The sequence below is a fragment of the Lutjanus erythropterus genome, chromosome 14 (assembly GCF_056507025.1).
Source record: "Lutjanus erythropterus isolate fLutEry1 chromosome 14, fLutEry1.hap2, whole genome shotgun sequence".
Classification (NCBI taxonomy): Eukaryota; Metazoa; Chordata; class Actinopteri; order Lutjaniformes; family Lutjanidae; genus Lutjanus; species Lutjanus erythropterus.
In genome coordinates this window covers 17,446,903-17,458,897 of record NC_139330.1, presented here as the reverse complement: position 1 = coordinate 17,458,897, position 11,995 = coordinate 17,446,903, and the positions used below count along the sequence as shown (strand labels likewise).

The following is an 11,995-nucleotide window of genomic DNA, read 5'->3' as shown; positions in this document are numbered from 1 at the left end:
AACAGTTTTCAAATACTTAATTATCAAATAAAGTACATTAATCAATTAAAAATTAAACTTTACTCATCTATTAATGTGAATTATTTTTTTCGAGATTGTAAAATGACAGAAAGAATTTTCATACCATTTTTGTGGAGAGAGATGATGGTGCTTGAACCATGTGAGGAAGGCTGCAAAAAAGGATTCAACATGACCCTCAGAAAGTCAAATTAAAACACTACTATCAGTTTGCTTATGGCTGGGAATGGAAAAATTATCAGAAATCATTAATTGTTTAGTACTGCAACTGATTATTTTCATTATAGATTAATCTGTCGACTATTCTCTTGATTAACTGATTAGTTGTTTGGTCCAGAAAATGTCAGAACATGGAGAAGCTCAAGATACAGGGGTGGATCTAGAGGGGTGGCATGCGGTGCCTGCTGGACTTTTTTTTTTTTTAAATTTAAAAAATACATCATAATAGTTGGTGATTAATTTAATAGTTGATTAATAATTGACTAATCGTTGCAGCTCTAGTTGTGGGTTTTTTTTATTATTAATAACAGCAATTAATTTTCTGATCACAATACTTACTGGAATCCTGTCAGCTCAAATCTATGAACCCCTCCATATCCAGACAGGTCATTTCTTCTCCTCTAAGTTACATCACGCATATGTCTTTCCCCTCAGTGTTAATTATGAGAGCCAATTAAACTTTTATAAAGGCTGAACATGAGTCATTTGAGCAAGTGGTTTCAGATTGATGGGCTTCTACCTTGAGTGGGTTAAACAATAAGATAACTGGCCCTCCCTCCATCCCTCCCTCTCTCCCTCCAGCTTCTTTCCTCCCTTCCCCTCCCTTCCTCAGCCCTTCTCTCCTCCTCATCTAGATTTTCATCGTTCATACTTGCTGGCACAGAAGCAACAGCATTATCAATCATGACAAACACACCACTGAAAAGAGGAAAATGGAGTGGGCATGAGTTGCAAGAGGACAGAGCGGTGTAGGTCACAATATCAAGAGGATCACATTCATCAGAGCATAATTAAACTGGTGATCTTAGTGTAAAGCAGTATGCAGTGCAGTATAAAATGTCTAATTTAACCAGTAAAATATTTGTTCACATAAAAGAGAATATTCACTATGCTTTAACTGTACAACAGCACACAATAATGCTCGGAGTTCTGCATTTTTTCATTATTTGCATTTGTGTTTGCTGCTGCTCTCTGACTGACCTGGAGAACGGAGGGTCAGGCAATTATGAACTGAAATGCCATTTTGTTGTAGTGACTTTGCTGCCTGACAGAGATGGAGTGAAGACCAGTTGCTTTCTGGTGTTTTATTAATAGTGTTCATCGATGAAAAGACCTGCGCCGCTTGGTAACACTGCGGGCTTGGTGTTAAATTACATCCTGTTTAGAATAATTACATCACTAGACAGGATAAAAGTGGAGCAGCTGTTTGAAACATGGTGTGTATGGGAAAATTAAACAAGTGACAATTCACTAACGTCCTATTTCTGGTGACATGAATTGTGGTTGAAATGTGAATAACAGTTTCTTGTTGACTTTGGTTATTCATTTGTAGGATTTCCCCGCATTATTCTGCCCATGTTCCATGTCCAAATAAATGATTGAATCCAGTAACCTCAATAAAGTTCATGTCCAGGCGACCGAGCAGGCATCAACAGCCAAACCAAACTGACTTTGCACACGAGTCCACAGCTCGTCTGGTCAATGCCGAGGCTCAGTGCAAAGAGCGGGAGAAGCAGATAATGTGTAATCCACTTACCACAGCCAAGCCTATACACCATTTATGGAAGTCCACGTCATGAGGTTATTTAGGAGCTCTAATTCATCTAATAAAGCATGTTTGGAGGCAGAATCAAATTTGTCTGAAAGCCCCTTGGTACACGTGCTATCACAAAAATCAATCACATTTCAAATGATTTAATAATGTATGATTTCATGAAATTAAGTGGCAAATGTGTGGTGCCAAGGCACAGTTAGAAACGTGTATACAAATGAATTACCTCTCAAAATCTGTTATTTATAGATGATCTATGAATAATTACATTACCTTGATGTAAAGAAAAGACTGACAATGTGTGAGTTTTACTTGCAAGATTTGCTAAATTGCTGGAAAAGTTTGAAAATGCTTTTAAAGTCCCCAATTTCACTTTGGAGAAGCTGTAGGAACCTGTGTATTGATCCTTTGGCAATCAGGCGGCAAATCACACTGATGTGGGTCGAGAATAGTGTTTTTAACAGGATATACTTTAATTAAGAAATTATAATAAAAAGAGTACAACCAAAAAACCTAAAGTACAGTACTATGCAATACATTTACAGCCTTTTGACTATCTATGAACCCATTATTAAATAAAACCCACACTGTCAATCAGAAAAATAATTAAAAAAAAAAACAAAAAAAAAACCACACCCCCAAAGTAAATGTTGAGTAAAAACATTAACAAAAATAATATTTTGCGTGCAATTCTTTCTTTATCTGCTCCCCCCTTTACTTGTATATACAGTAGCAATACTGTGCTTAACACTGAATATATCTGAAAATGATTAAATGACTCAGAATAGAATAAATGGTCTGCGATGAAAATGACCATAAATTCATCAGATCTGTTTCATCTGAAATTCCTTTCATACCAGTGACCATTTTATTAATAGTGTTTTGGCTGATATTAAAATAAGGACAATATGTGTGTTGAGCATCGACATCCTAGAGGATATAAAAGAGCAGCATATATTTGTAGAATATTTGATAAATAAATGTTACCCATGCATAGACTACAGTATGGCATCTCATCATCTCTCTGCATTCAGGAACCTCACCACAGCCTGGGTATAGGGTATGGTTAAATAGAGAACTCATTCAAAAAAGTAGCAAACACAATATCGGACAAGACAATCATGTCCTGGATTATCAATAACAAAAAGTGACCACAACCATGCATATGATGAATATTTGGCCATATTTGTAATAAGTATGTAAAAACAGAAGAATTCCACATCACATTTAGACTAAAGAAAGGCCTAACAGCAACCAGGATTTACTATTGCTCTAAGTCTCTGAAACATTTCACCACATCTGGTGACAAACTACAAGGCTCCTATAATACCACCGACGAGAAAGGCAAAACTGTGTTTTGGTAGTTTGTGTGTTGGGAGCACAAACTTAAAGGGAGTGTGTGTGTGAGAGAGAGAAAGAGAAAGAGAGAGAGAGAGAAAGTGATTGTTAGCAAAAGTGCCAAGAGCACGCTGAGGTTTTTGAACCTGGAGTCTCTTTTAACACAGAGACAGGGGGAAGGAGGTTAAAGCTACTACAAGAAACTTTCATGCTTTGTTGATTTTGGAGGCCCCTGTGGACAATACTGGTAGTGTTTCCACCATAATACCCACAAAACATTATGTAAAAAATAAAATTACCTCTCCCCCTGCTTCTTTCTAACTGGCTAACGTACTACTCACTGTAACTTTACTTCTGAAAATGTAAATACAGGTTTATTTCATCTCATTTCAGGGAAAATCCAACCCCATGGCCGGTATCAAGAACAACTATTATCGTCTCGCTGATGGTCTAGTTAACTTATGTAGGTCATATGGAGGCATCAGTGATGAATTGAGACTGTTTCATAACCAGTTAAAAAAGTCCTTGTAGTAGCTTTAAGTTGCAACTCTCCCAGAGTTAATGAGAGTCTGATGTTACAGGAGACATCCCAGAGTCCTTGGCAGAGTCCCGGGAATCAACGGTCGCGTGAGAAGAGACCCTCTCATAGATGAAACTGTAGAGACTGACGTCAGGTCGAGTCGTGCGGCAGTTCTTACACACCAAACTGGAGTACTGGTTCAAAAGGTTGTAGAGCCTCCCTGGAAGGATGAAGGAGGGTGGTGCAGAGAGGGAGGGTGAGGGTGCAGGGGTCAAGGGATGGAAGATATATGGAGGGGGGATAAAACAGGATTTGAGAGGAATAGATAAAAAGGACAAACAGGTTGAGAGACGAAGAACAAGCAAGACAGACAGAAACTCTGACAGGGAAAAAAATGAGTGCTTGGATTTTGGACAGTGTTTGAAATTCCAGCTGCATTACTTTCATTATAAATCGCTGTCTGGCTGAATAATTTGCTTTTTTCATAAAGAAATATAAAGACACACATGGAAGCAATTACATGATCTCCCCCTGAGGATAATAAGTGATTGTTTGATATTGGCTTAGCAAGGTCATAAAGGATGCAAAATCTACTTAGGTACAGGTGACACATTTTGACACATGAAACTTTGTTGTGTTTTCCTTTAATTTGTCACACTTCTCTAGAATCCTATCACAACACATAATTTTGGTTGTTTTTGTTTAAGACCTTTTTGAGCATATATATATATATGTCTATAAATATGTCATTTGCCACAACTGTAAGGTGCTGGAAAAAGCTTGAAAATGCTTGAAAGGTGCGTCAATTTGACTTTAGAAAAGGTGTAAGACACCTGTGTACTGATCCTTTGGCCATTAAGCAGTTAATCATATTGACTTAAGCAAAGACATACAATTTTAACAGGATATACTCTAAATAAGAAATGATAATAAAAAAATAGCTCATTGTGAGAGGAACAGATAAAAAGGACAAACAGGTTGAGAGTCAAGGGACAAGGAAGAGAGACAGAAACTGTAACTGAAGAAAAAAAAAAAAAACGAAGATTAATGAAAGCGTGTTCGGGCTCATTTATAAATCACGCACACATACACACGCACACAAGCCGTGAGCTTTTTCTCTGTAGCTCCACTTTAGGAAATGGATGGCTAGAGGGGAATTTCTCTGAAAGGCTTCAATAAATGTCAGCGCAAGAAAAATGAAAAGAGGGGGGAGGGGAGAGGCTGGGGTCAGTTCAGGCAGTAATCCACTCTGCAGCAAAGGCTGAATGGATGAGCTGAGGAGCAGAGATGGCCCATAAGGTGGAATAACTTAACATACGGACGGACTGCATTCTGTTATTTATGCACACGGTCCCTGTAATGACGCCAACAAGGACAACCTCCATGTGCTATACGAGCCTCAGGAGCCCAACAATCCCACCAGTGGCTGCTATCATCAACACTCCTACTCATTATGTAATTTACTGTGACAGTAACAAAGTCTGGAAGGAAGATATTTAGGAGGATATATTTCTTAAATGACTGGGGTGTGATATGTGCTAAAAACTAAAACACGAGATTAAGATTTCTACAATTCAATATGATTCAACCTTACATAACACCAGCCAAATTACATCAGTTTATATATATATATTCCGCACATTCGTATTGAACGTGAACAGCCTAAGGGCACATTTTTTCACTGTATGTGGGATTGCAAAGAGATTGCAACTTTTTGTTATGAGACTTCATGAATAATACAAAAAAATGATAGCTTGTTAGAACAATGATGAATAAAGGTTAAAAGGTCTTGTCTTTTCTTTGCCTCTGTTATTTATACTTTATTAAGTCTGTGTAAGTCTTTTCTTATAACTACATTGTTAAAAGTTAATAAATGTGGTTTTAAACAAAAGAGCTCAACAGAGGCTTGCCTGACAAAATAATATCTGTGTGACTGCAGTGTGGATGGAAAGTGTAACCCCCTACAATGAAAACTAAAAATATTTTGCGTGCAAGTCTTACCGACTGTGACTTTTTTCTCAGTGAGGAAAGTGTGTATTTCATGAACATCTCTCATGAGCTGAGCATCTCCAAATGTGAAGTACGCCACGTCTCTCCCGGCCTCCGCTGCAGCCATCAACTGAACCAGCGCTGAAAAAGAGAGAAGTGGAACGCTAAAGGGAAATTCAGGCATGATATACAGTATTAGCATCATTAGTACCCTTCAGTCTCAGAAGGAAATCATAAATGTGTAATTGACCACTGAAAATACAGAGAGGGAACTAAGTAATTGGTCAATAAGCTGGATAAGGCACGGCTTCGGGCAGAAAAGAACACAAGTGACAGGGGCAATTTGTATCAGAAGAGTAAATAATCCACAACTGGTAGCATAGCCTCATCAACAGCACTCAGTCTTTTTAGCCCTCGCAAATTAGGCCTTAAGACCTTTAAATATTTAACAGAATGGATATTGATTCCAGATTAATAAACACAGAAAGCCATCATTTGCAAACGGTCTGTAATCTTTACAACAACATAACAGCTCAGTCGTTATGTAACTACCACATCTCGAGTCAGCTTCAGGACTATAATGTAAAATACAGTTATTGCCTTCTAAAAATACCAGCTATGCAAATTCCAGGGCTAATGGGCGGGGGTCCCCGGAAGCTAATATCATCCTCAGGGACTCTGTCACACGTCCAGTGGATCTATTCATAGTGTGCTGCAGAGGAAATTCACAGCTTCACTTCTAAATTAAACTGTATACAAACACACCCACGTTACTCCACTCTCATTTGCATCCATAATGCAGGACATTTATGTGGAGATGTGGGTTTTAGCACAGCACTGCCTCCATGAAGCTCCTTTAGTAACTAGTAGTATGATAAGTATGAACAAACATAACACTGTTCTTATGCTGACCCGAAGCACAACTGGTCAAAATATGCAGTGTGGTGTACTCGAGCGGACATTAAGGGGCTCCTGCTTATAAAGAGTGATGTTGTGTAAGCCCGCAGAGACCTGCGTCAGCCTGGATTTATGGTGTCCCTTTCCTGTAATCAATTGCCCTTTTAATGGAAAACATAAATGTGTGTCAGCTGATCAATAAAGGGAGGGAAGGATCAGGTGAGTGACACCCTGGGAGAGCTGCTAATTGACCAGAGGGGTTTGAGAGAGGCCGGCCTCGGTGAAGTGTGTTGTATAGTTCATGGATGGGACAAACAGTGCAACACAGAATAGTGAAGTCATGTTCTATGGTATTTGTTCAACTTTTAAAAAGGATTAAACCTGAGCCAGGCCATACAATGATAGCAATAAAATTACATCCATGTTATAACATATATATTTTTTATACTCGGTATCGGCCGATATGCAAATTTCAGGCATTGGAATCGGACCTGGGAAGAAAAATGGTATCAAAACATTTCTACTGAATATCAATGCAGAATCTGTAGGGAAATGACAAGATTTTGGAATCCAAAGTGTTCTGGTTTCCATTTGAAGTAGCAGTACTGACCAATCACATTTGAACATGTTTACGTTTCATGCAGGTAAACAGTCTTGGAACCAGGGCCTATTAGAAATTTAGCTTCTTAAATCTTTTATGAGATTAGCTTCCAACTCCATTCTCATGTCTCAAGTTGCTAATCTGAATGTAAACACACAGAAGAGAAAGTCTTGGCCCTGACCCTGAAACACTGGCTATTGATCCATTAGTTAAATTGTCATTAGACGATGGCCTATGTTTTCTGACATACTGTAGTAATAAGACCATTTCAGCTCTTGTGCATTACAAAAACAATACTTGTTACTTTACACACATACAGTCATTTCATTCCCCCTATCTGGATGCATGTATACAATTCAGCCAATGATACCTTTGAGCCGTGTGTCTCCACCAAAAGCTCCACAACCCCAGTTGCCTGTGGCTACTGCAGAGAGGTGCTTGCTGTTGACGTTACTTCGGAAGAACCCACAGTATGCCTGGGATAAATGCACAAGGGGGAGGAGGAGGAGGAGGAGGAGGAGGAAGAGGAGGAGGAGGAGAAAAGGACCCAAGATTTTTATTTTTCTATGAACTCTTTGCACAATATATTATTAATGAATAATTCCATTAAGAATGTGCTCTATTAAGATTGAGTATAATTCAGGTTGAACCATAAGCAAATAAGAAAATGCAATAAAGCCTTCATAAGTGCACACAGGCGCATCATATTTTGCCTGATTCCTCAACAGAAAAGACTGCAGTAAATGACAGGACCAGTCCTATATATAGATGTTGTGTCATATAGACCGATAACCTGTTTGTAGCCCTGAGCCAAATTTAATGGTGTTACAGATCACCAAGTCCTACCTGACCATATGTCAAAGTTCATCACCACAAGCTTTGAATAACAAACATCATAATGTCCAGCATTATCCTATCTGTCTCTTACTGTTGGAAGGTACCAGGAGTTGACATTTCAGCTTGCGTCCTTTCACACCTATTGTATATAATATAATATTGTGTATAACTATATTTTCTCAATCACCGTGCAAACAGACTTGGTCATCTCTCTGTCTCACCTTGTTAAGTTCTCTGAGTATTTTCTCAGGGAGAAACTGCTCCAGGAAATGCCTGAATCTAAGAGCATCAATGGCTACAATCTCTGTACATCGTCTCTGCCAGTCATCCCTGGAAATGAAAGAAAAAAGAAAGAGTGTGGGCTTGACAGTGACTTGGAAACATCCTTCCATCTTCCCTCAAGCCTTTTCTCACTGGATTAAATATTTTTGACTTAACATATCAAAAGAAAACAATCCCAAAATATTAAATTGTACTAAACAAGGAAAAATTACCTGGGTGTCTCATCCTTGTGGCTGTTCTTCCATTTGTAACTCTCAGCATAACCAGAATATTTACTGTACTGTTCGGTACCTACAGAAAAAAAGAAAGTAAAAAGAAAAAATAACATTACTCAGTATTCAGCAGTTGGAGCACACAGTGGGGCTAAATCTGCTTCAGCGCCTTATTTCTTAAATCAAATTTAGTGCTTTCTGTGCTCTCCATGTGAGTACACAGTATCAGCTTGTATTGGATTGTCATAAATAAAGGCCATTGATTTAATAAGTAATCCGCTTTGGGGGTTGAAATGAAAAGCTTTCAGCTGTAAGAGGAAGAAATGGTTAGAACAGAAGATGCTAACCTTGGCCACAACTGCAAAATGTTTGCATGAAACATGAAATATCACTGTACACTTCTTTAATTTTCAGAGTAACACACATCTGTTGCCAAGACATTAGCCTTTTTATAATGTGGACTGCTATGTGCTCAGAGTTAGAACAATTTCATCATTCATCATTACAAATACAGCTGCACTCAATTCTGAAAATGATGCCTATTAAAGGCTCCATACATTATGCATTAGGTGTGAGGAAGTTACTTCAATGAACATGTGATTAACATAGCCTTTGAGGTTCTCCTGTATGTACTGGATGAGTGAGAGAGGTTTGCAGGAAAGCTCATGATTATAAAGTATTTTCAAAGCAATGCTAAATTCTGTGAAAGAATTAGTTGAAAAGAAGTTATAAAACATAACAAAACTCAATTTCAAACATGGACCATCTACCAATCCTGCAACTGTAAAATAAAGTTTAACTCTAAGCGTCAATGACAGCTGCATGATATGGTTAAAAAAAAAAAAATCAAATTGTGATTATTATTGCAATTGTGAAATGAATCCCAATTAGTGGGAATCAGGCTTGGAATTTCATCATTTTTGGGGCAAGGCCACAGCTTTTGGCAGTGCAGCAAGGCTAACAAACAAAAAAAAAAATAATAATAATGAATTTAAAATTATGGATGTTTTTATTGTTATTCATTTTTCACCTTATTTGTTAATGCAGCGTAGAGGAAAACTGGATATCAGTCAGAGGTCGGTCTATATAATCATCATAATAAATATAAGATTAAAGATAAGATTTTTTTTTTTTACTCAAAACAGTCATTGCAGAGCAATGAGACAGTTTCTTGTTATTCTCATTATTGTGAGGTAAATCATTAATTTGAGAACCGTTCTCAGTACAGTGACTTACAGCATTTTTTTTTCATCATAATGGAGGTAATGGGCTTCCATAGCAAGACACAGCACATGGACAGCAGTAATGTTTGTATAGAAACACTGATTTAGCTGTTAACAGAGACTCCAGTCTGTAGTGTAAACTATAGAATTGTAGAGTAACATCATGCTTCATAGTCAAAGACAGTTTAGGTCACATTGACATGTCTGTCCATATTAACACACTCTCTGTCCTGACCGCTTTCAAACTGAGGCAGCACGGCGGCCATTGTGGCCACGGCCCCCACGAAATTCATGCCCTGGTTGGAATGATCATTTTTGCATCATGATGTTCATTTCCACTGAAAAACACCGTTATACTATTAATATCATGATGATTGACATTTGCTGGGGTCTGTACCAAACAAACACCTAGACAACAAGATTTATAGACCCTGCCATCTCTGCAGCAGTACAGTGCTACATAATAATGCTATTTTGTCACATTTTATCCTTTATCAAAAAAATTGCAGCTTCTATGATTTGGATATTGCACATAATATTTCAATTAATTGTGCAGTCCTAGTATGAACAATGATTTTCTTTGTGTCTTTCGATGATTAAGCATGATTCATGCAAATGGCCCGTACTGCAGTCAGGACATAACCCAACAATGAAAGAACAAATTGGCAAATGAGAATTATGGTTCTATGTAGAGTGAGGACTTGGCAAAGAGAACAAAAAGAACATTTATTTTAAACGTCTTGCGTCATCGCAAGTCCAGCCAGTCAAATGAAGTACTTTCTACAACACGAGCGACTCCTAACGTCAAACAATAGACTACCCATATCACATTCTCCATCATCAGAGCGGTCCGCCTCCTCCTCCTCCTCATTCACCTTGATCCTATTTATACTGGCAAGTGCCCATGACAGCCTCCTCGCATACAGGCTTCCATCACTAGATTACATCTTGGACCTCTAACTTCCAATCAGAAAATGCCTATGAACAAAAACTGATGTGACGCATGAGTTCGAAATGCACGGGAAGACCCATGTTAGGACAACTCTAAAGACAAAGAAATATGATTAACAGGACAGAAGACAAAGACAGAGGAAGAGAGACAAAAGATAAAGATAAAAATAGAGAGACAGACTTTAAGAGGAAACTCTGCATGCGTGCAAGGAATATTCTGCAAGGTTTTAATGAATCTATGGCCCATTCCATTAGTGGAGCAATGACCTTAGTTGGGCTATAAATTCCTTTCTGTCCAAATGTAATAAAGTTAAGTGGAGAGGAGGAGGAGGGAAAGAGGGAGGGAGGCAGAATGATGGGAGGCAGGAAGGAGGGCGGTGACTAACCACTGAAGGTGACTTGGAAGAAATGGGAGTTTCAAAGAAGACAACGTGGCGCCATACAAGACAGATAATGCTTTCATGCTCAGCAGGAAGGTACAGAATGAGACAGAGGTCGATTTTAACATGGACTGAACAGAACTGGTTGTGTGCGTTTGTTTAGTGGTCTTACCAGCAGCGCTAAATTTGTTGATTTGAAAATCTCACCGTAGTTTTCATCATTGGCAAAATGAAAAGTAATTTATAATGACAACTAGAAGTACTGCATCATACGCCTCTGCTGAACACTGTCATAACTCTGCTGTTAGAACGAGCTTATAAGCAACAAGCAATGTATAGCAAATAGAGTGTGCTGAGGGTGTCCAGCAGACCATGCAATCGCTCTTCATATTTTATTTGTCCATGTGTCTCTCTTGTCTGGCACAAGCTCCGGGACGACTGCACCAACAGAATCAATAAAATGCAGGCATTTGGGAGCGCCATTTATATTTGAGTTTCTGCACACACAGCCAAGTTATAACACATGCCCTCATGTCAATCTTTGTATGCCTCTTGTATCATCAAAGGCAAATGTGAAGGCCCATTTTAATGCTCTAGTGCAATACAGGCACCAACCAGGACAAGCCGGTTTGCATTTTGACAAGCAGACAAGATAAAGTAGCAATTAAATAAATATGAAGTGGGCATAAATCAATTGACTAATTAATCAATTAAGGCCATTTTGAAGTATAGTGAGGGTGGTAATGAGATAAAGCTTAATGCAATAATACAATAACACTAGGTAGGTATGAATGCATTTGATTGAATCAAATCATATAGGTGTTCATGTTGTGTCATTTATCTTTTTATTTCAGATTTTTCTGACAGTAATTGCACGCAGTATTGAGTTCGTGCCTCCATGATTTTAATCAGCGCTTGCCCGTACTTTGACCAGTGCTGGTGGGCGAGGTACTGCTGTGAGGATGGAAAAAGAGTG

General features: G+C 38.4%; 1 protein-coding gene across 2 annotated transcripts in view; it reads right to left on the bottom strand.

The window, feature by feature from the left end:
* Nucleotides 1-2,244: 2,244 nt before the first annotated feature.
* The window catches only part of parga (poly (ADP-ribose) glycohydrolase a), a 33,792-nt gene continuing 24,041 nt past the window's right edge, over nt 2,245-11,995 (bottom strand). For both annotated transcript variants that reach the window (XM_084735867.1, XM_084735868.1), the window contains exons 14-18: nt 8,466-8,544; nt 8,193-8,301; nt 7,505-7,610; nt 5,649-5,777; nt 2,245-3,867 (exon numbers count right to left, since the gene is read on the bottom strand). In XM_084735867.1, coding sequence (XP_084591993.1) covers nt 3,686-3,867; nt 5,649-5,777; nt 7,505-7,610; nt 8,193-8,301; nt 8,466-8,544 — 605 coding nt within the window. In that variant the 3' untranslated portion in view covers nt 2,245-3,685. The remainder of the gene's footprint in view (nt 3,868-5,648; nt 5,778-7,504; nt 7,611-8,192; nt 8,302-8,465; nt 8,545-11,995) is intronic.